General features: G+C 50.9%; 1 protein-coding gene across 6 annotated transcripts in view; it reads right to left on the reverse strand.

Moving 5' to 3' along the window:
* Greb1 (growth regulating estrogen receptor binding 1) overlaps window positions 1–27,015 on the reverse strand; it is a 67,176-nt gene that overhangs the window by 22,214 nt on the left and 17,947 nt on the right. For 4 of the 6 annotated variants that reach the window (XM_060366119.1, XM_021628301.2, XM_060366148.1 and 1 more), the window contains exons 5-21: window positions 26,702–26,842; window positions 24,384–24,512; window positions 20,860–20,973; window positions 20,311–20,454; window positions 18,049–18,234; window positions 14,061–14,411; window positions 12,710–12,838; window positions 11,906–12,034; window positions 10,956–11,153; window positions 10,184–10,364; window positions 8,570–8,762; window positions 7,029–7,165; window positions 6,311–6,650; window positions 5,082–5,197; window positions 3,502–3,698; window positions 2,515–2,619; window positions 409–1,046 (exon numbers count right to left, since the gene is read on the reverse strand). In XM_060366119.1, the coding sequence (XP_060222102.1) occupies window positions 409–1,046; window positions 2,515–2,619; window positions 3,502–3,698; window positions 5,082–5,197; window positions 6,311–6,650; window positions 7,029–7,165; window positions 8,570–8,762; window positions 10,184–10,364; window positions 10,956–11,153; window positions 11,906–12,034; window positions 12,710–12,838; window positions 14,061–14,411; window positions 18,049–18,234; window positions 20,311–20,454; window positions 20,860–20,973; window positions 24,384–24,512; window positions 26,702–26,842 (3,428 nt within the window). The remainder of the gene's footprint in view (window positions 1–408; window positions 1,047–2,514; window positions 2,620–3,501; window positions 3,699–5,081; window positions 5,198–6,310; window positions 6,651–7,028; window positions 7,166–8,569; window positions 8,763–10,183; window positions 10,365–10,955; window positions 11,154–11,905; window positions 12,035–12,709; window positions 12,839–14,060; window positions 14,412–18,048; window positions 18,235–20,310; window positions 20,455–20,859; window positions 20,974–24,383; window positions 24,513–26,701; window positions 26,843–27,015) is intronic. The other 2 variants (XM_060366136.1, XM_060366144.1) reach the window with 1 other exon arrangement.

Below are 27,015 nucleotides of genomic sequence, written 5' to 3' on the forward strand. Positions count from 1 at the left end.
TATCCTAATCATGTTAATTGATGTGGGAAGCCACAGCCTAAAGCGGGCATCATCATTTCCTGGGTTTGGGTCTTGAATGATTTAAGAGTGGCATAATCCAGCTGAGTGACTAAGCACGCATGCGCGCATTTCTACGCTCTTTGCTGTGGATGCGATGTGCCTAGTTATTTTAAGTCCCTGCCGCCTTGACTTCCCTGCTGTGATGGACTGTGACCTGCAATCGTGAGCTGAAATAAACCCTTTCTCTTCCCAAGTTGCTCTGTGTCTGTATATCTCATCACAGCAGAAACAGAAAAGAAACCAGGACATCCACAGATGCTGCACAAATGGGTAAGCAGCACTCGGCAGGAGAACCCAAGAAGACCCTGGAGGCCTGGCCTGTGCGGGGGCAGCAGGTATGGCACCCACCTGAGGCGGCCCACTGAGCAGCAGCCTGCGGGGGTGGAAGCCGTCCACCCTGCCCTCGGCTCGGTTGCCGTAGTCCATATGGCTGGGCCTGGGTACTGTCCACTGCCGGTAGTAGAGGGACTGTTCAGTCGATGTCATCATCTTGCTGAGCAGGGGGCGGAAGGAGCTGGTCCACATAACCGAAGGGGAGGGCAGGAGGGAGGTGGACTTGGGCAAGCCGCTGCTGTCGGTGGACATGAGCATGTCATACACAAGCTTGGGCAGGAAGACAATGGGTGGCTGGCGGCAGGCCTTGGCCATGGAGCACTGCGAGGCTTGGAGCACAAGTACATTGGCAGCGGGCACCGTACAGGTGGACGATGAGCCCGAGGAGGAGGAAGAGGAGGACGACAGCTGGGAGGATGGAGCAGCTGGCACCTGCAGGTTCCTCCGGCTAGTCCTGAGGCTGGAATCAGGCTGTGGGGCCGGGCCAGGGCTGTGCCTGCTGATAACCATAGGTCCCTGACTCACTCGGAGACGCTGTATCTCCCCAGGAGGCCTGCCCTCCTCTGCGGGGCCACCGGGTGGAGGTGATCTGGAAAGCTCTCCCTGTGGAGGTCCTGAGGGCTGAGCCAGGGATTCACCATAGAGCACTGAGCCTATACAAGAGAGGAATATGGTGAGGGGCGCTCCAGGAACAACCTGGCACAGACTCACAGCTGGTCCTGGGCCTAGCCCCGGTATGCTGGGATGTCAGACTCTCCTCCACAAACCAGACCTTCCCCCAGTCACCGAGTGCCATGCTGACGAAACAAGGCCTTCTTGTATATCTGTGGGGCAGACTATGCCCTGGCACCTGCTGTCACTCTTGGGCTTCTAAAGCAAATCTTCTGCTGGGTGCTGACTTCTTCCCACCCCAGACCACAGCTTAGTATCCCCAAATCTCAGCTAGGTTCCACTGAACCCCACGCACGCCTACATGCCTCTGAGCTCAGTCTGGAATACTCTCTACCAAAGAACGTCTTTTCCACTGAGGCTCTGCACGGAGAGGACTATTTTCTGGAACCTGCAATGAACAACTGCCCTAAATCTACCCTATATGTGAGACAAACCGAAGGACTTGGTGTGACTCTGTATCTGGAGAGGATTAACATAACGGTGGGTGTTTACAGGCAAAGAAGAATTTATCTTTGTTCTGTTCTAATTGTATTTCTTATCTAGTTTATAGGGTAACGGAGTTCCGTAAGGCATGTGTCCTTAGTTTTGGTTAGCCCTCCCTCTTATTCCTACCTCTCCCCCATCCCACCACCCTAATCGTTTTGTTTGGCCTCAAGCTTTCTCTGTAGCTGAGCATGGCTTTGAACTTCTGATCCTTCTGCCTCCAGCCTCTAAGTACTGGGATGATAGGCATGTGCCACCATGTCCAGCTTATGTGGGACTGGCGATTGAATCTGGGTCTTTGTGCATGTAGAGAAACACTCCACCAACTGGAGTGGCATCCTGAGCCCCCTACATGAAATTTCTTAGGGGCAGAGTTCATGCTGAATTCACCTTTCAACACTCACATTACATCAAATGCCCAGTTTGATATAGCCTTTAAAATGGGTAATGCTATTCCCTGTGCATGGGGTCTCGGCTGAGCTCAGTGACCAAGAACCTCTTGGGTTTGGTGCCCATGTGAGACTTTACACATCATCCCTTCTCCTGGGTACAAGCATTGTGAGCTCCTCTTGCTTGTCCCATGAAGCCCCCTGTATTCACTTCTCTGGACAAGACTCCTGCTTTCCTCAAGCAGTATGCTTGAAGGCAATATCCATGATGGGGACCCCAAAAGACCCGTGCCTCTAGGTGACCAGGACACTATGGCCTACACTACAGCCAGAGGCAGACTAGATCTTTCCTCCCGACAGAAACAGCTGGACCACAGAGTCCTCCTATCCTGCCTTCAAGCCTTCAGATGTACAGTTCTGTTCTAGGCTCTTTTAGAGTCAGTTCTAGACTATTCTAGACCATCTGTTCTCACGGGTCCTGACTAGAAGCCTGGACTCAGAAGGCATGCCCCTGCGTGTGTTCTTCCCAGGCTCTGAAATCAGAGGCAGCCCCATGTGTGATGTTCCAGAGACTCACCAGACGCTTTGGAGGAGAGGGAGGAAGATGCTGAGTCATGGGAGTGGGAGCGCTCCCTCTTCACAGGGCCCCTCTTCTCCGAGGTGGAGCCTGCCTCAAAACACCCTGGGAACACAGAGGAGTCGGCATCTAGAAGTCATGATGTCATTATGCCTCGTTCCTTGTTTCTTCTCTCACTCCTTCATTTACCTGCTGCCATTTTAATCCCAACATACACAACATCACACACGCACTCAAACATATACACAAACGCGCACACACCACACCACACCACACTTAGCTAGGCTGAGCTCGAAAAGGAGTTAAGAAGAGAAGAGGAAGAAGTATGTCAGGTCAGGCCAGTGAGTGCAGTCATAGCACAGGCAGAAGGGAGATGGGAATATTTAATACCATGGTCACAGTCACGCTAAAATTACACACCACACAGAAAGTCCTGTTGAGAAGGCTTTGCCATCTTATAGGACAAACTGCATTCTTGTCTCATGTCACCCAGTCAGCAGGCAGAGGAGTGAGGGGACTTTACACTCATCTCTTTAACCTATGTACCAGCAAATGCCTGGCTTCTATTTTCCCACTGTACCGTGGACTACAGCCAGATACTGTCCTTATTTGTACACCGTATTAAAAACACAGCATCAGACCCCTGGAGCCTACAAATGACGCTAGGCTGGTCTCATCGACTTCAACAACACTCATCACAGTGGCGGGTGAGTTAATTTCCAACAGAGGGAACAAGTGAGTGGACCTACTAGCATTGAAAACAAACCTTGACTTAAACCCTAAGACGTCTCCGCTTTCTTCTTACTCTTTAGGAATTCTGGATCTCAAAAGAACCTATCGAAGTTCCCATCTCCCAGTGCCACCAAGAATGACCGTGCAGGGGAGAAAGGCAGAATCCGAATCTTAAGAGAGTGTTGTCACTTAGAGGATAGCCCCGGAGGATATGAGGCAAGAGCACCTAGGAAAGACCAGCCCGGCCACGCTCACCTTCTGTCCCTGCCTCCTCATCTTCGTCTGTGCTGCTCAGCTTCTCGCCGTCACTCTCCAGGGCCTCGTTCTTGGCCCCCTTCTCCAAGGGGACATCATTGCTCACAAAGTAGGCTGCCAGGCCCAGCTCCTGCTCCAGCGATGTCCTCGCCAGGCAGGAGGAGTTGATCAGCCTCAGGTCACAGTACCTCAGAGACCTGGGGAGGACAGAAGGAATTCATCCATCGCATGCCTTTCCACGGGGAGGTTCTGCTGCGAGGCGACAGAGAGACGTGGCTGCGCCTGCCTCCCATGTTATGCCACCAGGCTACAGAAGGCAGGGTCACACTAAGTCTTGGAGGACACCTACCAGGGATCTACCCCTGTGAGGCATGTAATCAAGACACCACTGACTTTCGGGTAGAGAAGAAGTGAGGCTTGAAGCTCAGTATCACCGCTTCCTGGCACTGGAATCTCTGACAAGATGTGTAGCTTCTCCGAGGCTATGAGTTTTTTTTCCTCCCCATTTAAAAGATGAGGCTTAATATCATAAGGACCTATGTGTGCTGTTAAAGACTGAATTCATTGACTGGATATTCAATTAAGCGAGCCACATGTAATGTGTCCTGGGGTTGTGCTGGAAGCTACGAATAGGACAACAATGGAGTCAGACTGCTGAGAGAGCCTTGTAGAAGGACAAGTGACATCCTAGTGACCTCCTGTCCTAAGTATGTGTAGACTAAAAAGCAAAAGGAGTCATGCGATGGTCATGTGTCTGTGAAGACTGCAGAGACACACGGGTAGGAAGATGTGGTGGTCTGAGTGAGAATGGCTTCCATAGACTCTTATTTGAATGTTTGGAACTGTTTGGGAAGATTAGGAGGTGTGTCCTTGTTGTCACCGGCGATGGGCTTTGAACTTTCAAAAGCCCATGCTAGACCCAGTCAAAGTCAGTCTCTCTCTCTCTCTCTCCAACTTACAGATCAGATGTAAGCTCTCACCTACTGCTCTAGTGCCATGCCTACCTACTTTTCACCATACCTCCCGCCACGGTGATCATATGTTAACCCTCTGAAACTATAAGCAAGCCCCTAATTAATGCTTTCTTCCATATGTTGCCTTGGTCACAGTCTCTTCAACAGCAATAGAACAGTAACTAAGAAAGAAGACATTTACTCTTTATACTCAACTACCTACTCTTTCTGAGTGGCATGATGAGTCACACACACACACACACACACACACACACACACACACACACCAGTCACCACAATGGTCAAGGAACCAGGGAAACTGGCCCAGTTTGGGGGATGATGGGCGCCATCCTAAACATGGCACTGTCCCCTCTAATACACAGAGTTCTCCCAACTGGAGTTCATTTTCCTTCAGTCTGGCACTGCTGCTCTTCCAAACTCCCAGCTGCACTCGACAGTGTCCTCTGAGAACTGGAAAATACTATCTACGCCCCAGACATACTGCCCTGGAAAACCAGCCCAAATACATCACCCGTGCTGACTAGGGCTGGCATTGGGCAGTGGTAACTCAGGCTGTCCTCCTCCCCTCCAGATCTCAGGACCCCAAGGTTCTGATTCCCAACTTACCGTGGCAGTGACTCCCCATGAGGGTCCATCCCACTGAAGATTAGGATGCAGGGCAGGCCCTCCAACTCCAGGTAGGTCTGAGGCCTCCATTCTGCATCCTCAATTTTCTGCCACATCTGTGAATATGAGAAAGAAAGAAAGCTGCAGAAATGAGGCCTGAATATCAGCACCGTCACCTCCCACAGCTGTTAACGAGCTTCACAGAAGCTCCAATTTTTCCCATCCAAAAGATATGAATGAAGGACCCAAGCATACCATTGTGGACTTAATGTACCAATTGGTGCTGGTGAGATGGCTCAAGTATAAGAACATTTGCCACCAAGTCCTTATGACCTGAGTTCAATCCCCAGAGCTACTTGGTGGGAAAGACTTCTACATGCATCCTGCAACATTTACACACACACACACACACAAACACAAAATAAATTAATAAGTGTAAAATAAAACATACTACCTAGGCATGCAATCATGCAATTCACACTTAACATGAGCCACTTCCTAAACCAGTCTGGCTCTAGAACACCCTGATGTCCAACCACTAGCTGGTGAACCTCACATTCCATCTTGTAATACAAAGGAAGAGCTTTGTTCTGCATGTAAGTGTGTGGCGAGTCTCTGTGTTTTCAGTTGGGGAGCTGTGTTCTGTTCCCGTCTATCTCCCACAGCAGGAGCCAGACGTGTGAGGACATCTGCAGACTGGACCATCCTCGGGAAGACAGTGGTTGGCCCGGTTGGCCCTGACATCTCTCTCTGTGTTCTCTGACGATACTGCCCATGCCTCTCTTTCATGGCTTCCACCTATTTGTTCTTTCAATCAACTCTGCCCCCTTCTGCATTTCTGTCACCTATGTGTTTAATAAGAGCCTACAAGGGGCTGGGTACTGCGCTTGGCTCTGAGGGACTGAGATCTGTCCTTCCTTCACTACTTGGACAAGAACAGAGACCCCCACCCCCAAGTGTAGAAGAGGATGCTGAAGTATGAAGGAATAAGCATCATCTAAGGCAGAGAAGAAAGGCGCCTCAGAAAGAGAATAAAAGGCATGCTTCATCTCAGAGGGCTGATACTGCAGGCTGTGTGGACACAGGGAGCCCAGGAGAGGGGCAAGAAGTGGGAAAGCAGCAGAAGGAGGTGGAGGGTGGCCAGGTCTCAAGGGTCTGCTGCCATCGCCCCCTCTCACTGCCCTTCGGTGACCCTCATACAGCCCTCTGGCCCTGAGCACAACACCCACCTTGAGCTGCTTCACAAAGTGATTGCCCACAGTGATGCCAGAACTGGGGTGGCTCAGAATGATCTCAAAGTGCTCCTCCAGAGCCAACCGAGCTCGCACGTGGGCCAGGCGCTCGTAGGCCACAGCCGCCAGGGGCGAACAGGGCACACGCAGCAGGACCATGAGCCCGTGGCCACAGGGGCACTGCTTCGGGGAGTTGAGGAGGTTCTGGGTGATCTCCAGGGTCTCCACTGACGTATGGTTCTTCATCTGTGGGATGCCGCTCACAGCCATCATGGCGGCCGCATAGTGCTGCACAAGAACAAAGGTCCTGATCACCGCACTGTGCAGGCGGGGGAACCTGCAAGGAACACAAACACAGCATGCCCGTGACCCAGGGATGGCCAGGCTTGCCACCAAGACACAGACAAGTCCCAAGTTACAGAGGCAACAGAAACCGTTCTCAACTGCCCTAACATTATGACCCTTTAATACAGTTTCCTTGTGGTGTGGTGACCTTCAGCCAAAAAATTATTTTCATTGCTACTCCATAACTGTAATCTTGCTGCTGTTATGAACGTAATGTAAGTATCTGTGTTTTCCAATGAGTCATCAGAGAGCAAGTGAGGGAGGGGGGTGAACTCCTTTCCTGGAATTCCGTGGCCCAGACGCAGACTTCCACTGTCCTCTTACCCTTGAAGCTACCAAGTATGTCTAGTCACTTTGAAGAGAAACGTACCTTTTCCCTAATGCAGTAACCATGGCCTCAAAGGAGCTGTCATACCGGAGCAAGGGGAGACTGTGTCCTGACAGGGTGGAGTCAATAAACTCAGACAGCCCGAAGTACTTCTTACTCTCATGATACAGATCCACTCCCTAAAACAGAAGAAACACCAGGCAGTCAAGCATCACATGCACACAGAAGGTCCGGGGTTCATAGACCAGGTCTGTCTGTGGACACTGTTGATTGGCATCTTGATCTAAACCAGTGGTTCTCAACCCCTTTGGGGGGTGGGGTGGATGATTCTTTCACAGGGGTCACGTATCAGATATCCTGCAAAGCACACATTTACATTACGGTTCATAACTGTATCTGAATTAGAGTTATGAAGTAGCAACAGAATAATCTTTTCATTGGGGGTCCCCACGTCATGAGGAACTGTATTAAGGAGTCACAGCATTAGGAAGGTTGAGAACCACTGACTCTAATACTGATGCTGTGGTCCCACGGGCGGTACTTCGTAAGCCTCATTTTGCAGGCCTAGAGCAAAGAACAAAGATGGAGTGTCCACATCAGTCGAGTTTCCACTCGTTTGGCCCCAGTCTCCTCAGGGTTGGGGGTAACGAAGAGGTGAACGTGAACTTATCTAATGTACCTTCCGTTGACATAAAATTCTTTCCAAATGAATGCAGGAACTCCTTTGAGCCAAGCAAAGTTGGGAGAGGTTGTCCAAAATGCGAAGGCATAAGCTCTGCTTTCAAACAGCAGAGTGGGTAAGCACCGTGGCCAAGGAGCCTAACCCTTGGTCATCCCCCAGCAGTGGTCCTATGCAGGTGGCCTGCCCCTCTCTTTTCATTCTTGCCATCTGTAAATCAGAAGATCCTCTGGCCCTTTTGCAAGGCACCTAGAGCGGAGTCCATGGGAAGTGCCAAAGAAACATTGATTCCGACGTCCTGGGATAGAAGCCAAACATCCGTATCCTTGGGAGTTTATGGGATGACTGAAGCATTCTGAAGAAGTCCAGAGTTCCAGGGTACTTACTCCTTATATGCCCAGCTAGAATCCAGCCACACAGAATTCACAAATTACCAGAACTCTGGGCATCTACTTTTATAAATGACAACGGGCAGCCAGCTAAAACAAGCCTCCCAGGATAAAGGGGGTGAGTTCAGTTTGATGAATGCTTTGAACGTGGCTGCATAGTAATCCACTCCACGTGGAGCCTGAACCACTACCATCTCCCAGGGCTCCATCTTCAACGTCTCTACCCAGTGCCAGGAAAATGCTCATTTGGAATGTTGCTCTGAGATTCAGAGCTTCAGTTCCTGAAGAGGATGTCAAACCAACTGTACCGCCTACACATTTAAGATGGGACAACCCACAGATGGGCTTCAAACATTTCCCCAAAAACAGCCACAAAGGCTTTAACTCTAACCCCAGGCCAAAGCGAAGATCCAAGGAGCTAGAACCCACTCCCTCCCAGCTGGCCACGGCTTCCACTGAGCTGGCGCCTCTAAACTTAAGCACTCCGGCTACACCGCCACACAGTAAGCACTCACATTGCTGTAGGCGATGGGCCAGTGGATTTCATTATAGGGGCTGATGAGGGTGTGCTGTGTCTGCAGCGCATACGGGAAGGAGGTCACGTGAAGGGTCACGATGTTGGGTGCCTCTTTCACCTCTCTGCAGTTGAGCAGTCTGTCCACTAATCCCACAGACGGATCACTCTGAGAGTAGATGTTAGGAACAGCGCTGCGGAGGGGGGAAGAGGAAAGAAGCGTCAGACGGGAGCACTAACGCTGTTTGATAGCCTTGCAAGAAGAAGGCAGCTGATGAAATAACTAGTTCCCCTGCCTCGCCAGCAATGGAAGCTTATAGCTCTGCTGACAACTAGGAAAAACAAAGGAGGTGATTAGACTTGGTATCTGTCAGGGGCTCTAACAACATAGAAAAACTATCAAGAAGGAAACTGTAGTGGATTTATTGCATGATACAGCATCTACTCTAGAACAGCAATTCGGTGTCAAAAGGTGACGGGGATGTGAGTGAGGGGGGGAGGAGACACAGGGAGACGGATGAGCTTCTTACTGTCCTCCTGACTTGGCAGAGGATATTGGCTGGTGGAGTGCTTATTTCCCTACCATGTGCAAAGCCCTGGTTTGATCCTGTTTGATCCACGTAAAACAGGGCATGGTGGTGCACACATGCGATGCCAGCACTTGGCAGGTAGAGGCAGGAAGATCAGAAGTTCAAGGTCACCCTTAGTGATATACCGAGTTCAAGGGTGGCTTAGGCTACGTGAGACCAGCTCTCAGATGAAGTCCCACTGTCTTGATATGGTTCAAAGATAACATAACAGGACAAATTCTACATTTTTTTAGAAGACAACATTTATAGGAATAGGAAGCCTTTTGGATCCGAAGTCTTGGCAGCCAGGCCTAGCCAGAGCTTTCTTTGTAAGACAATGGCCTCAGTCGGCACCCTCTTAAATCGATGAGATAGAATAAAGAAGTCGATGCTTCATCTTCTGGGTGCCAGGCAGCCACCTGAGACAATGGCTTCCAGATGCTCCATTCCTCCAAACCCACATGCAGACTCTAGACTGTAAAGTGCCTGGGCCCTGGCAGGCTTAAACAGCTACAATCCATGCGAATCAAAGCCTTGCTCTATGATCTGGTCCAGGAACTTCCTTCTTCACCTCTACCAGAGGCGACAGCCAACTGATCAGCTCCAAAGCCAACCTCCTGAAGGTGGCCAACCAACTGACAAACCTCACACACATCTAGGTGAGATTCATTTCAAGGAAGTAAAAACATCCACCCTTCAGGAAGGACCAAACCAGATGCCACCCACAGTCCTAGCCCAGACAGAGCTGTAGCGGGGAGGGCAGCAGCCCACAGCCTCGGCTGTCATTCAGAGGCCATGGCTAAAGGCCTGGCTCTTCCACCACCTCCGACCTGGCTCCTGATTTCACCCGGTGCTCTCCCTTCTGCAGCTCTCAGCCCTTAGCCCTTGGAGATTGCACTGAGTCATCTCAGAGATGACACACAGCTCTAGGGGGCTGAAAACTGCCCACATCCTCTGCTTACAAACAGAGCCCCAGTGCTAGCTCAAGACTTGTGCCCTCATCCCCAAGGAGAAACATTTCACCGTCACAGACCAGGAGGTCTGACCTCACTAGATCCCAGTGGGCGTGGTCGTGGATGAGGACAAAGAGCGTATGTGGGTTCTGGAAGGAGTTTTGCAGAAAGGCCTTAAATCTTGCCTGGGCCTCCGTGTCTAGCTTCAGAACGTGTTGCTCTGCCCTCTGCTTGGTCACAGGCTCTTTCTCCAGGCCCAGCTCCTGCAGAACCCCTGTAACACAGCAGAACACCTCAGGAGCTCCTGGGTTCATTCACCACCAACACACTGTGGGCCAGCCTACGTGGCCTGCCCTGATGGGAGAGGACAACAGTTCAGATACGTGGGCAGGAGAGTACCTCCAGACTCTTCAGCCCAGGGAGCTGGATAAAGGACTGGCGATGTGCACAGTTTCCCCTCCCAGGGGTGCCAGCTAAGCAAGCTCCAAAAGCAACAGCTCTCAAACAGGTAAGACTAAGGATGGGAAATGCCCAAGCGCCTAACAAAATTATCTCAGCTTTAAGCCGTAGGCCCAGCAGCATGCCAGTAAGGAGGTAAGACATGCTATGTGAGCACCAATTAGCAGCAGCCAGTCACAGAACTGAAGGGAGGAATAGCAAAAAAGCCAACTGTTGGTTCTACCTTCCATCTTGAGAAAATCACTGTCTTTGGACATGTTTTATGGTCTATAATAAATGGGCAACAATAGTATACTTGCTCCATCTATGGCACAGCAAAGCGTGGCGACAACATCCACCTGTGACAGCAGACAGTTCAAAGCTCCTTCCCCAGGCCTCACACCTCCTCCTTGAAAGTCCCCCTTACCTGAATGCCAGACATGGAACACGGTCTGCTGGTAGGTCACCTCTGATGGTGGAATGCAAATGAGAAAGTCCACCTTCTCGAAGGACCCCAGGTCCAGATTCTGGGTGCTGGAATCTGCGATTGAGCACACGTGGGAGAGGAGCTTCTGCGCCACCGCCAGCTGAAAGGGCCGGACGCCCCGTGGCTCCGGATGGTAACCTGCAGCCAGAGCCCCGAGGGATCCCGGATGAGCACAGCAGGCAGCTGCCACCCTCAGCTAGAGAGATGGATTGAGTCCCAGAGTGCAGGAGGGAAGGCCTAGCCACACAAAGCAATCTGGGAAAAGAGATGCAGTCATATTCATCCAGGACATGCTCTCAGCCAGGCCCTGGGGCAGCCTCTCAGACATCCTCCCTCCTCAGATAATAAAGTCAGCAAACACTCAGGCGACACATAATTATAGCTTCCACCAGCTGGTGGGGCACTGTGTTCCCTGACAGGGAAAGAAAGGATCACAGTGCCTTAAGCCCTCATCTGAACGAATAATTGCAACAGTGTACTGGTGGAAAAGAATCGGCAGGAAGAAATATCAGGAGAGGACAGATTGCCTCACATCAAAACATCACATTTTAAAACTGGCAGTAGGTCTATTTTAATGGTAAGAGCACAGCCTACCTTCTGGGTGCACCTCAGAAGCTTAAAAAAGTCTCAGATTTTCTGGACAAGTGCTGTAGAGTTTAGACCCATCCCTGAAGGGTTCCTCATTACCTGCTGACCACACCTGAGAGAACTCACTGTCTATACCTGTGCATACTCCCGCTAACACTCACTGTGCACACCTAAGTACCAGCCATAGCCATCATTATCTATGCACATGGCAGCCACCCCTTCCACCACTCACTGAGCCCACCTGTGCTGTCCCCTTTTCTGTCATTTACTGTGCCTACCTGTGCCCTTCCCCCACCACTCACTTGTGCACACGGGAGCCCCACTGGCATCCAGCACGGCTGTTTTCTTGGCAGAGGAAGCAGTGAGGGAGGAAGAGACATGGCCTTGATTTTCCTGGTGAAATTTGTCCAGCAAAATGTCAATGTCACCCTCTGCCCAAAACAGAGAACAGAAGTGGGTTTCGCATCTCAGAGGAAGGCAGCAACCCTCTCTGGACCAGCTACAGTGTCTGGTCTTGGCCCGAAGTAATGTGTGGAGAAGGCCTGGTCTTCCTGTCCCAAAGGTGTGTCCAAAGGTGGTGGAACAAGATAGAAATCGGGTGCTTAAGGTCGGGGGTGAAGGGAGGCATCTTGAGCCTTCTCAGGCAAAGATTAGCCCATAGAGCTTTCTCGAAGGGCATTAAATGAGTCCTGAGGGATCAGAAAGCTGGGGATCGGGTCGGGACTGGGGGTCTGAGTGACTGAATAGGCCACAGAGAGAAAGGCAGAAGAAGGGCACAAAACACAGGGAGAGCCAGCACCAGAAGATGTGATAGGAGTACTGAACATTTGAAGCTAGTCAAAGGTATAAAGGGCGACCCTGTCTCAGACAGACAAACAGGCGGGAAGCACGACCATGGACCTCTACAGCCAGAGCAGGAAGACAGACAGTCAGCCAAAAAGCACTGCCCTACAAAGGAGGCAGAGGACTTGTCAGTGCGCAGAATGGGGGACCCAGGCATAAGAGCTTGGCTGCGGCAGATCCCAGGGCTGAGGGGACCCCAGCCACCTCCCGACCGCATTCACTTCTTCTCTGTGTGCACTTGCACCTGCTACTCACAAGCTCACCTGGACAGAGGCTGTTAAAAAAGGCGCCCAACGAGTCCACTTTGCCAGTGACCAGCTCGTAGTGGACTTCTCTCTGGTACTCTGCAGGGCTGAGGAGGCTCTCAGAGAGAATCCGGGCTTGGTATTTCCCTGGAAGGCAAAGAGCCACTGTTGCTGGACCCTCGGCACAGAATCCTCATGAATTCTCAGACACAGGATGTCTGACCTGCCCCAAGCCCAGCACCATGCCGGCAGAAGAAATGAGTCCAAGGCTTGCAACATCTTGACCAAGAGGGGCTAATACAGAGGCCAAGATTGCTTAGAGAAAACCCCTGGGCCTCACTCTGGATGTCACCACCAGCTGTGTGGCACAGGTAAGTCCCCTAGCCTTCCCAGACCCATCCTCATTGGTCCCAGTGGCTAATGGCAGTGCCAACCTCATGAGCAATAGTGCCAGGCACACTGCAGAAGTATGGGCTTATTATAGACAGTGGGACTCATACCCAGAAAATTAATTAATAAAGGCCAGTCAGTTAAGGAACAGAGAATGTTAAGAGGCCACCAAGATGCTGTGTAGGAACAATGTCCACTTTTAATTAAAAGCGATACAAGAACTTCAGGTTGAAAATATATACCATTTGTGAACATTAAAATAGCACCCCCCCTCCCACAAAAAGAAGCTAGAGAGATGGCTCAGTGGTTAAGAACACTGGCTGCTCTTCCAGAGGACCTGGGTTTAATTCCCAGCACCCACATGGCAGCTCACAATTGTCTGTAACTTCAGTTACAGGAGATCTGACATCCTCATACAGACATGCAGGCAAAACACCAATGCACATAAAATAGAAATAAATTAAAATTAAAGCATTAAAAAAATAAAAGCATGCCATCTTGACTCCCAGCCCCAGGAGCAATGGCTGCACACAGTAGGCTTTCAGGGAAATTTTTAATACTTAATTAACAAAGTAGATCATTGGTTTTTTTGTTTGTTTGTTTTTGTTTTTGTTTTTATCTCAGTCTGGTCCTTAAATAATTGGGGACCAAAGTGGTGGTATGAATGCATTATTTTGGAGCCAGATTTTGGAGCCAAGGCAATTCAGACTCCAAAACTGGGCCCAGTCTCTTCAGGGACCAAACAAACGGGCACTGCTAACCCAGCCACAGACGGCAGGGATGTCTGTAACTAAGCACGTTTTTCAGGGATGAGCAGCTGAGACCAAGGCTACCTTCTAAAGCCACCATCATGGACAAAAGTACTGACTGCCCCTACAACCCAGAGCCCCCAAGACAAAAGAGGAGGACCCACCAGGGTGAGACACTGAACACTCAATAACATGGCTTTCCCACTGGCCAAGGGATAGCCAGGGCTCACCAGTGACGGCGATGCAGGAGTCGATGGCGGCGTTCCGGCAGGCGCAGATAATGACTACATAGTTGGTCTTGGAGAGTTTACCCTCAATGAGCAGCCGGAACATCTCAGAGAGGCCCTCAGCCAGAGAGTAAGCACACTCGATGACATGCACGCTGTCGTTGCAGGAGCTGGCTGCCAGGCCCGCCAGCCAGGGAAGCTGTGCAGAAGTCACAGGGGCAGTGGCGCTAGTGGCTGGCGGGAAGGGTTGTGGAGGCGCCTGCTGGTACTGTCTTATCTCTGTCAGGTGTGATTCACGCCAGGAGCGCAGGAAGATCTGCTCCAAGTCCTCCATCAGCGGCACCTGGTCTGCAGCTGCAAGACACAGTAGCAGTGGAGAGATGGCATCAGCGCCTGCTGGGCAGATGCACCGGCAGCTTGCCACCAATGCCATGGGCATCCAAGAATGCAGAGGATCACACAACCTGAAACAGTGATGTCAAGTCACCAAGGCTTGGAGAATAGAGGGCATAAGATGAAACCAGCCACAAACCCGCCATCCCACCACAAAGAAAAACATGTTCTCTTTCTCTCCATCTACTGTATATAAGGATCTTGGGTACTCAACTTGATTCTTAACCATAACCCTGCAAACAGGTTTCCATGTGTTTATGGTCTCCCTGCACAGCACTGCTGATGGGGGTAAATGACCCTGATGTGGAGGGGTCATGGGGTCATCCTTGTCCCTACTGTAGATCTCTGTATTTCTCTGTATTACTCCATAGGTATTTCTGGAGTACCTGCCTTTAGGTACACCATGATACTTCCAAGGCCGGCTGGGTAGTTTTATGTCAGCTGAACACAAGCTAGAGTCATTTGGGAAGAAGAAACTTCAGTTGAGAAAATATGACCACCAGGCTTGCTATGCAAGCCTGCCTGTGGTGAATTTTCTTGACTAACAGTTGATGTGAGATGGTCCAGCTCATGGGAGATGGCGCTCCTCTAAGCAGGTGGCCATAGGTGGTATAAGAAAGCAAGCTGGATTGAAACCAGATAGTGGGGTAGAGAAATCAGCATTTGAATGAACAAGGGTAAATTGTATACCTTCCACAAGAACATTATACCAACAGGAAAAAAAAAAAACCTCTCCAAGAGAGTTCTGTATGCCAGGAGCTGTGTTCTCTGTATTTTCAATAAAACAACCAGCCAATGCTGTGCAATAGAGGGAAAAAAAAAGAAAGAAAGAAAGGAAGGAAGGAAGGAAGGAAGGAAGGAAGGAAGGAAGAAAGAAAGAAAGAAAGAAAGAAAGAAAGAAAGAAAGAAAGAAAGAAAGAAAGAAAGAAAGAAAAGGAAAGGAAAAGAAAAAAAAAAAAGCTGGGCAAGGCAGTAAGCAGCTATCTTTTGTGGCCTCTGCACCAGTTCCTGCCCTGTTTGAGTTCCTGTCCTGACTTCCCTCAGTGAACTCTTTCCTCCCCATGTTGCTTTTGGTCATGGAGGGTGTTTGTTTGTTTGTTTGTTTAATCACAGCAAAAGAAGGCCTAGGCTTGAAATCTCAACAGTCACTCCCTCCAGCATGACTGGTGTGGTAATTTTGGTCCATTACCCTCAGCATCAGTGGGTACCATCTCTTGGGTACTGAGAGAAAAATGACTCATTGCTCACATGTCCGTCTTCAATGACTGGTGAGGTCAAGCATGTTTTAAAAGCCCCCGTAAGTGTTTTCCTTTGTGAATTATCTGGGTATTCTAGTCTGATATTGCCTTCGAGGAGCTAGAAGAGAGGTCGTTAGACTTCCACCAAGCTGTCCCCACACCAGCTATGGAACCTTGGCTGCCCTGCCCACAGGACAGCAGTGAACATAGCTTAGCACAAATATCATAAACTTCCCTAAAACACCATGGAGTTCAAGTGTGAACTCTGTCGCTGACAATGTTGTGCTGCAAACATCAAAAGGCTGGCCAAGCCTATCACAACTTTCCAACCTGTACTAGCAGCTCAGAACTGTCCCAGAGTTTAATTAGATGGGCTTATAACTTCATTTATTTTCGTACTTATTTCTCATGTATGCCACAGAACACCGTGTGGCAGTCAGAATTCAGCATTCTCTCTTTCCACCATGTAGGTTCCAGGCTCAAACTCATCTTTAGGGTTGGCGGCAAGCACCCTGACTCCTGAGCCATCTCACTGGTCCTGTTGTTTTGATTTTAGTCGACAGTTCTGATTGTGACTAGCTATTTGAATTAGGTAGTCAGATTAGAATTGGCAGATTAGCTGTTACACCCTTGTCTCTAAGAACTCTCCCTTGAGCCCACGTCTCTCTCAAGAGCCACCACCTCTAGGCCAAGCTCCCTTAGAGGTGGCCTATACTCCCTATGCTAGTTTCTTTGCCTCTCTTCTCTCTGACCTGCTCTCATATGGCTTTTGGCACTGTCTTCCTCCTATAACCTTTATCAAGGTGGCTACCCGTCCATATGGGTACAAGTTAATCAGCAGTGTCCTGGCTTTCTACTCCCAGCCACATTGACAGGTGCTCAGCCCTTGGCCTTGACACACTTCCCTTTAGTGACCTCTGTATCCACCTAATCCATTCCCCCAAACCCACCCTCAGTATGCACCAAGTTAGCCCTGCTGAAGCTGCACCCACACATCAAGCAGCAGACCAGCATTCTTGGTCCTGCAGCTCATGCATCCTAACCAAGGATGCTCAGGTAAACACAGCAGCCCATGATAGAGCCCTGGACAGAGGCCAGAGGTCCCAGGGGTGGGGAGCTGTCCAGATTGAGTCAGCAAGGCCTCTCTGAGGAGGTTGCACATGGGTCAAGACTCAAATGACAAGAAGGGGCAAGGTACACAGATGTCCTAGACTAGAGCATTTCATAGGTCCATGATGCTCCAGCAGGACCAACACTACTCAGGAGACAACAGCTGCAGCAGAGTGGGACATGCCACCACCAGGCCTGGGAACGGATGTCTATTTAGCCTGATTGGAAATTGCCAGTGAGCCCCAAGGAAAGAGATGTGATCTGGTCCACAGTTCTCACAGACATGGAGAGCGAGAGGCAAGAGACGTTAGTGATGGGGAGGGTGGTGATGGGGAAAGGGCGAGGCTGGATCCTGGTGAAGCTGTGCCCATTGATAGGTATGTGGACCTTGAGCAGGAGCCTCAAGGAGACCTGACACTGGGTCTGTCAGAACCTTGACCATCCCATACTTACATCCTGAGCCTCCTCAGCCACTGAGCCTCTGACTACCTGGGTATTGAGGATCAAGCCTGAGCCCCTCACTGTCCACCACCCACTGCTCACAGTGGGCCATTGCTGGCCTAGACACTTTCACATAGACTATACCAAGCCCACATTTCCTGAATTTATAGCTTTGGCCTCAGCTTCTGTGGGACTCGAGAGTGCTCCCTCCACAGGGCAGCTGGCCTTGAGAGCAACGCAACCAGAAGTTACCAACACATTTCTCACTTATTCTTGCCACTCACCTGTTCCACCCACCCACCAACCCCCCCTACATACACACCTGCTGTACTCCCTCATACCCAGTCATCTCCCACCTGTGCTACCACACACACACCCTTCACCTGTGCTCCCACATACACTACCCCCCACCGTGCTCTAACCCCCCCCCAACCTGCACTCTCTCCTCAGCTCTCTATAAGGTTGTTCCCCTGATGGTCAAGTCTCTACTCAGGGACCTTTCTTAATGACCCTAAATGGACGCCACATGCCCACCCACCTCTCAAGGGTCCCTTTTCTGAGAAATCTCTCGCCTCTTGCTTCTCTCCTCTGGTTGAGCTGACCCTGCCTGGGGTCAGAGTGTGGGCTTCACTGCCTGTGTCTTTGTGTGTGGAGTGGCAGGTGAGTGAGTGATTACCCCCCTTCCATTTGCTGGCCCCTCCATAGGAAGGTTAGGGGTAACATGGTCTTCATACTCCTCTCTGGCCTCCTAAGTCTATTGGTCCTCCGGGTAAGCGTCCGCCCTAGCCCACAGCTGCACGAGGGCTCACCCAGCTGGACGAGGTAGTAGACGGTCAGCAACAGCTGTGTCTCCTCTGATATGGGCTGCATGGTGGAGGCGCCGTGCTGCTCATAGGCCCGGGAAAGCGACTGCGAGTTCTGGTAGCAGGTGTACAGCAGGGGGCTGATGACCACATCATTCAGGTTTCCACAGAGATAGGGGAAGTTCCCATGGCCTAGGGGAGAAGAAAGCAGCCACTCAGCACTGGTCTGGGGCTCAGCCTTGGTGGGGCGCCATTGCCATACCCTCTGAGCCTAAGAGCCAGGAAAGCTCCCTGAGTCTCTGAAGGGTCCCTTTTCTGAGAAATCTCAAACCTTCTACGGCCCTTGCTGACCTGGTACACTTGCTCTGACCTCCTGGAACCTGGAACAGAAATGTCATCTGCCATATCCAGCCAGAGACAGGGCATTTGCTTGTTTATTGTGTCCAAACCCCTTATTTCACAGTTGAGCAAGTTCAAGCCCAAATAAAAGAAGCTTACCCTAACCTGAACAGCGATGACCTTTGAAACGCCTGGTGTATGTAGCAGTGGGAACTATTCACTTGACTTGTGACCCCAATGCCAAGCTTTATACCTTCCTGAGGCTCTATAGCTACCAGAGTTAGCAAAGCAGGTCGGTGTCTAGACCCAAAGATCTAGAAAGTGAAAGAGCTTCTGAGATGCTGGAGTGGGTGTTAGGCTTGTTCTAATGACAGCTCTTGGGGTACAACTGTCCAAGCAGGGGTCTGATCCCTTCTTGGCCATCATTAGCTACATGACCCTAGGCAAGAACTTGACCTTTGCGCAATGGAGAGATGTTAAATGTTCAGCGCATGGTGAGAATGAATGTTCTCTGTTACCAAAATAACAGTGGACCTCCCTATGTAGAGCCATGCTCAGACTGGGCCACACTCAGTCACGTGGGACTCCACGGGCCACTTCTTGAGAAACACTGCTTCTTATTCTTGAGTATGACTGATTTGCTAAGACACCTGAGCTGGTCCCACCCACGGCTCCAGGTTCACAGTTTAGGCATGTTCTGACTGTAGGGCAGGGCTGTGAATGTGCACCTCTCTTCACTCCCCTCAGATGCTGGGGTGTAGGAACAGCTGGACAGCACTGTTCATGCATGTGCTGGCTTCCAAGAGGCAATGCGGTTGGTTACTTTAACAAAAGAGGTGCCATGCCTGTCATGCAAGGGGCTGGCTCCTGGAAGCTGCCCTGAGAACCACACGAAAGCTAAGTTACAGAACTCCTGTCTGGACCCGGAAGCCTAGGTGGGGGCCAAGGAAAGGATTGTAAGTGAGCACAGAAGAGGATCTTTCAGCTGAGCTCACTCAGTGTGCAGTGCAGGCCTGCAGGGCTCCCTCCTAGGATGCATCCCGCAGCCTGTCCCCAGCTCTGTGTTCTCAGCCTTCTCACCCACAGAACAGCATGAAAGAATTTGCAGCTTGATGGAGAAGGTCAAGGCACTGAAGATCAGATTTGTACTCTCGCTTCTGAACATTGTGTTGTTTTCACTCCTGAGTTTGGCGGCCCTGGTTTATTTTAGGAAAGAAGGCAATGCCCTGTCCCAGTGACCAATTGCCGCCTCTGGCATTTTTCTGCCACGTTCCCACCTCTCTTCCTATAAACGGGGCGTCAAATGTACAGTTAAGGAAGCAGATACATACGGCCCTGCATACCTCCGCATCTCAGGCACTGCTTGCTGAGCCTGCACACAGCTCCCCGTTTCAAAGTCTCCAGCTCACCACAAAAGGATTTCTTCAGCTGGGCTACAACGCTACTACCTCCACGTGACACACGCTAGCCACCACACAGAGGAGATTAAACCACATCTTATTTAATGCTTCTGTAGCCGTGAGCGTGGTGAAGTGCATGGTCCAAAAGAACTAGTGGCTTTGGGTGACAGTGGAACAAGCTGTGGGTTGCTCTGCCCATCTCCCCAGTCCCTGGGGCACTAGCCAAGTAACTGTAGCAGGTTCTGTGAAACAGGGGGTGAAGGAAGGAAAGGACACCAAACAAGCAAACGAGTGTCATGGGGTAGTATCACCACGCCTGCTGGGACAAACTGACACCGTCTGTCCTCAGTGCTCTAGAGACTGGGCCCACGTCATCTGTTCATTGCCCTGGAGAGCTTTTTTTTTTTTTTTTTTTTTTTTGTCTTGGGAGGATGCCTCTGTGGAGTTGGACTGAGATGAGGTCACAGTTTTGTGTGGGATCCCTTGCATGTTTCTGCACCTCCACAGCTGGATGCACAGCTGGACTTGCCTTTAAATATCACTGGCTTGGCCTTGCATATTTTCAGCAAGTTGTCGGGAACGGATACTGGTTCACCGGAGGCCACCAATGGGAAAGTGGCTGACGCTGGCCCCACCAAGCCAGGCTGGGGCACGCAGGGCATGCTGGTACCTTCTAGGAACACAATAAATACATTAGTAAAACATAGCAAATAAGGCATCTGTCCCTAGCCCACCCGATGTACACCCACCTCACAAAATGGCTGCCTGGCCCACCTCCATACCTACAAAACAGCAAGCCTGCTCAGCTCCACCTTTCCCACCAATAGACGGTCTCCTCCAACGGCAGAGAAGCTGCTCAGAGACCTTGCCAGATCAGGGGACTGATACGGAAGCATTGTGAGAGTGTAGACTTCAGGGAGCAGCAGACACATGAGAAGAGTCCCTCCACTATGCCAGAGCCCAGCTGCCCAGAGCCCCTCATTCATCTGCCCACCCACGTGTGCACACGTGCACACACCAGCAGGCCACCACCAGTGGCACCCACCTTTGAGGTCTAAGCAAGACCCTAGCCACTCACCATGCTTAGCTCTGTTGCCAGCACCCTGAGGGAAGCCACCATCCGTGGTCGATTTAGACTCTGGGGACCACCCCTTGTGCCGTTTCTTGGGGGGCCCAGAGTTTGGCAAGATACCTAGACAATATTCAGAGCATGGGTTAGGCCACCATTGGAAACTGGTGTCAATAACATCCTCCCCTGCCTTGGAGAGCAGGCTTTGTTTTGTTTAGAGAGGTGTGGCTCAAATCCAGGACCTTGTATATACTAGGAAAATATTCACGCATGTGCTGGCTTCCAAGAGGCAATGCGGTTGGTTACTACTGAGGTAGTAACTACAATGTACTACTGAGGTACATCCACAACCCTTGGATTTTAAGCCTCTAGTCAAGTATCTAGGCAAAAGTAAACATCCTGTTGATTTTTATAAATGTTTCACTCCAGGGTGGTGTTTAGGCTACATCTCTCTAAGTTTGAGTTCTTTTCTTAAAAAAATAAAATAAAATAAAATAATAATAATAATAAATTCTACTGTGAAAGTGGCTTAGTCAGAAGCAGAGAGAATATAAGTAAAACGCTGAAATGAAACACTCAGCCAGGGCTTGGACTCAGCGGTGCTGCCACCGGCATCAACCGCATTACCAGAGTTCAACAGTTTGGCCACTTGGGGGCAGTGCCGATCCACCTGCACACCCCCTTCCTGCCCTCCAACCTCACCCTCACCTCCACCCAGCCAGGAAAGCTGATTTCAAACCTTCAAAAGCAAGACCAGAAGCTGAACCCACTGTTGCTTTTGGGTCATCCCTGCCCACTCTAGGCTAGCCTGGTCTACATAGCAAGTTCCAGGCCAGAGCCAGGGCTACCTGGTGAGACACTGACTTTAAAAACAAAACAAGCAAAAACCTCTGTCTGAACACAAGCCTATTCCTAGGAACTCAAGAAGCCTGGCATGTGGGGAGTGAGTCATCCTGATACTTGGGGCTCCTGGGTGATGCCAGAGCCAGAGTGGAGACCGAAAGGACGAGCTGAAAGTAATGTCTCCCTCAGCCTAGGCAGAGAATATACATGGACCTGGCAGGTGCTCATCAAAGCTGTCCCTTCCCAGCGTCCGACCAGAGCCACCACGCGGGGCCTCTGGTGTGACAATAAGAGCACATGGCCTGTCACTTGTGCCTGCAGCAGTTTGAGAATGACCGCTGTAGAGTCCCTTGAAAGAAACACCAAACACTACCTCATCTCAGTGGTAAGCAAACGAACACAAAGGTACAAGGACATGAAGTACTTTGCCTACAAGGAGCTCTCAAACCAGCAGGCTTCTTTGCCCTCATGAGCAGGACTCTCACCTCTGCACCAGGTGCCTAGCTCACCAAGCACGGACCCCAGGAGCAGAGGAAGAACTTCTTGAAGAGAGGACCCAGCTCCTGTAGGGATTGCTCCTGAGCTACTGGAGGGCAAGGCTGGAGCTGAGGACCCCAGAGAGGATACTGGCATCCCTCTCCTTAAGAAGGTCAACTGGAAATGCCTCTACTGGGACTCTACCCCAGTGATTGCTCTCAAAACATCAGGAGCCGGGGTGAACCGATTATTCCTCTGTCTCTAGAGAGAACCCCATTTGGCATTTCTGAGGAGGTAATTCAGCACTTTTAGCTTCCTTTCCCCCTCTGCTTGGGAGTACCAGCCCGCCCATGCCTGTGAGACAAGGCTCCTAGTTCCCATCACCTACCAGGAGGCAACATGTCACTGAGAGCAGCGAGTTCCAGGCCTCACTCAATTGGAAGGAGTTTCCTCCACACTGCCTTTGACAGTCTGCTCCCTCACACCCTCAGCCCCCAGGACAGAGAAGGCATGATAGCTCTGATGCATGCCTGAGCTCAACTCTGTGACCCAGGTCAGCCAGGGTCTCTCAGTGAGGCCCTCTCTCTGTCAGGCTCTACCACAGCCATGTGCTGGGGACTCTGAGGTACCTTCAAAGCAAGGTCCCAGTGGGTAGATGGGACCCCACCAGGAACTCTTTTGTGGGAAAGAAGGCTATGGCCCTGAGCTGAGCTCTGGAAAGCCATTGAACAGAGGTAGGGTGAGCACCTACCAGAAACAGGGGCAGAGTGTGGACATCATGGTGAGGCCACCAAGGATATGAACAGTTAAAGGTGGAGAATGAGTTTCAACAGGCTGATTCCAGAAGGCCTTTGAGGCTCCATCAGGGAACTTAAAGATCACCACACAGAGACACATACAACTTCACAAACTAAGGTTGGAAAGTTCAAGTCCAATCCTGAAGGAGCCTCTGTAGGCTAAAGCCTGGGGTCCAGGCTGAGAGGATCTGCTGAGTTGTTACATTAGTTATATGAGTTGTGGGTCACTAAGGGTCACAGAGCTAATGTCAGAGAAGAAGCCACGGACGGCAAGGGGCCTCCTGTCCTTATGACCAAGAGCCAGTCTTCTGGTCATGTGGCTGCCCTGCATTCAGCACCTGGAGAAGAAACAGCCATGGAGGAAGGTGCAGGTCTCGGGGGTAGGGTAGGGAGTGATAAAGGCTCCAGAATGTGGAAGCTACTCAAGACTGAAGAGCTTGGGTTCATGGGGACAGGGGAGTTGCTTTTTTAGCAAATGGTTATACCGTCTACATATTTTGGCCAGAGAAGCCTTCTGGCGAGCCCAGGGTGCCTCTCTGGGCCTCAGTTTCTTCCTCGAAGCTGAAAATAAAACCCAAGCAAACACACTCAACCCATGAACTGCAGCTCCATGACCAGGATGGACATTCTCTAAGAGCCTTTTCAATTTAGTGTCTTGGGCCCAAGCTCCAGCTCAGTCATGTTCCCAGGGCAGGGAAAGAGGGAGGGGCAAAGTAGGAAGGGAAGGGGAGAAGAGAAGACTTGCTGTAAGAAGACTTGAGTACGGAGGAGTCTTGTTCCTAAGGCTTGTTCTTAGGAGCAGCAATGGTGGGAGAAAGAGCACTGGGCCAGGAGTCTGAAGGCAGTCCCCAAGTCTCTTTGCCTCCTACCTCCCACAGGTCTCTAAAACTCACTTATCACCTCCCCCAGGTATTAACTGGGCAGGCAAGCTTCAGTGCTGGGCTGATGCTGACCACAATTGCCAGTATCAACTGATGAGCTCCCAGATGTGCGGCGACTCCATGCAGATGCTGGAGGTCCCCTCACTGTCCTCAAGGTGCCATACTAACCCCCCAGAGGGACTGCTGAAGAGCTGCAAGGTCCTGGGGCTTTTACGGCAGAGCTGGCCTCTGAATTCATTCTCATCTGCTCTGACATCCATTTTTCCCCAATCGTCCTGACACCTACTTCAAAAGAGGTCACCTGCCTGCCATCAGCACAGAACCCTCACTGCCTCTCAGCACACATGCCGCCTCTGTCACGTGACCCACACAGCACCCAGCAGACTGGAGGACATGTGACGCCTGTCCTGATGCTCGCCAAGGCAACGTTAGACCCAGGAGGCTTCATGGCCCTAGGCCTGTAGCTCCCGTGTCCCCTCTGGCCCAGGACCAGAGAAAAGAAGGGCCCCAGCACCCCCAGGATAAGCAGCACTACCTAAGGCTGAGGGACGTGGCAAGACAGACAGGCTATTCTTCGCCAGCTGGGGGTGCTTGGGGGAATCCTTGCCATTGAAGACAGCAGGACTTGTTGCTGTGGTCACCGAGGGGTGATCAGAGGCCGTTCCTGAAAGGAGAAAGGGTGGAAAGGGGGTCAGACCGCAGGCTGCGCCGGAGCCACGCAGGCAAATGGCAAATTAGCTCTGCGCTGGTGAGTTCCATCAAGAAGGTAAAGTTCATGACACAGTGATTCTGCTTTATGCTTGCCTGTGCACACACACATGTACACACACACATTCACATGTGCACATTCACTCTCACACTCATTAACCCACATACACATGCACTGCTGTGTGCACATTCTTGCCCATGAGGACAGACATGTGCACATATGAATATAAACACATTTCTAATTTCACACACGTACACATATGTGCAGGTATGCATATAGGAGCATATATGCATGCTTTCCAGCTTATACATACAATCGTACAGAAACACACTTAATAAACACACAAATATGCAAGGAACCAATATACACAAATACTTGTATGCACACTTAGAAATTCATACATGCTCCTGCTCATATATGAACATGTGAGCAGACAGACACATATGAACATGAACACACAGATACCATGAACCTTTTGCTTTCCCCTCAGTGGGTCTAACATGGGAGAGGGAAGAACTGGAGAGCAAGCGTGGCCGGGGCTTCTTAACCTATGGCCCCACATCTGAGATGGATGGCTCTGCTGGCTTCTACCTTCCTCCACCTCCGCAGTTCAGACTGTATCAAAACACAGCCAGGTTCTTGTCTTCCCCTGCTGGCACTCGGGAGGCAGAGGCAGGTGGGTCTCTGAGTTAGAGGCCAGCCTGGTCTACAGAGAGATAGTTCCAGGACAGACAGGACCATACAGAGAAACCTTGTCTCAAAAACAAAACAAAAAACAAATCGAGAAGGGCTGGCAGTTTGGTTGCCGACAGGTCTGGGCTTCTTAGAGGGTTAGGTTCCCTAAGTCTTGAGCATAACTGAGGGCAAACCTGGACTCTGGTCCTGTAAGGAGGCTTGTGGTGGTCAGGACAGTCTGGAAGTCTTTCAAGTAGAAGCAACATGTAGGGACAGTGGCTCAGGACAGTTAGAATGAGGTTCTGGGGCTGACTACTTCTTGTGAGCTATGTGACCTGGCACACTAGCCGAATCTCTCCACATTTCAGTGTCTCCTCCATAAAATGGGGGTCAGGATAGCAACTGGAGGAGCCTCTGTGTGAAGGACCCAGGAGGGCAGACATCTAGTCCATGGAATAGACCTGGCATGGCACGAGTACCACAAGGAGCCACTGTCACTGTAGTCTCATTTAGCTCACCCCATCACCCAGATGAAAAGGGACCTCCATGTTTCCATAGGGAAAAGAGTTAAAGTCCCCAGAATTAAGAGAATTGCACAACTACTCAGCATGGATAGTGGCTGACAGCTACGTCAAGTACTTAAGACACAAAACCAGCAGGTTCCCCAGGCCACAGGGGCAAAGGGCATGAAGGGCCTGAACACTGGAGGAAGAAGAGGATAGAGGCCAGCCTGCAGAAGAGAGCCTAGAGCCTCTGGAGGACAGCATGTTCCAGCTAGAGGGATGTACAGATGCAGAGGCTGGGACATCAGCTTCACTCCCAGGGCAGTGTGCCCCACTGACTCTCTGGGCAGGAGAAACACAAAGCACCAGTGGCCTTTGAGTCCTCGGGAAGGCTGATGTCTCTAGACAACAGCAGCCATGCTTACTTAAGACATCATCTGTGTGGCCCGGGGCTAGGTGTATGAAACTTGCCTCCCTACCCCCACACTCACTCCCCACCCCGACCCCTGCGAGACCCTGGGCAAGCTTCAGCCTCCATTAGACTCAAATTTTCCAGACACTCCACTGCTCACAGAGCATGGTGAGCCTTCATGGGATACAGGCACAGAGCAGACACAGCCATGGTGAGATAAACGACAGGGATACAGCCTCCTAGAAATCCACCTGAAATGCTGGCTTGGTACCTGTCATCGCTGAGCTCTTATGCTGGGACCTGAGGAATCAGTTGGACTCTGACATGGAATCACATTTCTCATGGAACAGGAGAGTAGGCAAGCTTTCCAAACGTACGCGTTGTTAAAAGCTCAGAGATTCAAAGTGACATAGAACGACAACATGCAAAGTGAAACTTATCAACTCAAAACGGCAAAGAACGAGACAGAACGAGAAGCATGCCCTTTTCCTGTGCTGAAGGATGCTGACGCCGGGTGCATGGCTTTAGCACTTGGGACAGCACTGTAGTCTCACCTGCCAGCTGAGCTCCCACTGGGACACCGGAGTTCATCCCAGGAGCAGGCTCACCGGGGAAGGCAGTCAGGGACCCGGAGCTCTCCAGCAGTGGGAAGAGAGAAGCAGAGTTGGTGTTGGAGTTCTGCCGACTCCTGAACTCTAATGGAGACAAGAAGCACATGTGAAATCTAAGTGGCTCTTCTCCAGTGGCTACAGAATGACTTCCTAGAGTGGAACTGTCCACAGGAGAGAGGGCCATGTGAGCATCTGTAAAGGATGCCAGTGCCTTGCCAGTGTCTCTGTTCCAGTGCAGGGCAGAGGTGCCGTGTTCC

This window comes from Meriones unguiculatus, chromosome 1 (assembly GCF_030254825.1).
Source record: "Meriones unguiculatus strain TT.TT164.6M chromosome 1, Bangor_MerUng_6.1, whole genome shotgun sequence".
In the NCBI taxonomy this organism is placed as follows: domain Eukaryota; kingdom Metazoa; phylum Chordata; class Mammalia; order Rodentia; family Muridae; genus Meriones; species Meriones unguiculatus.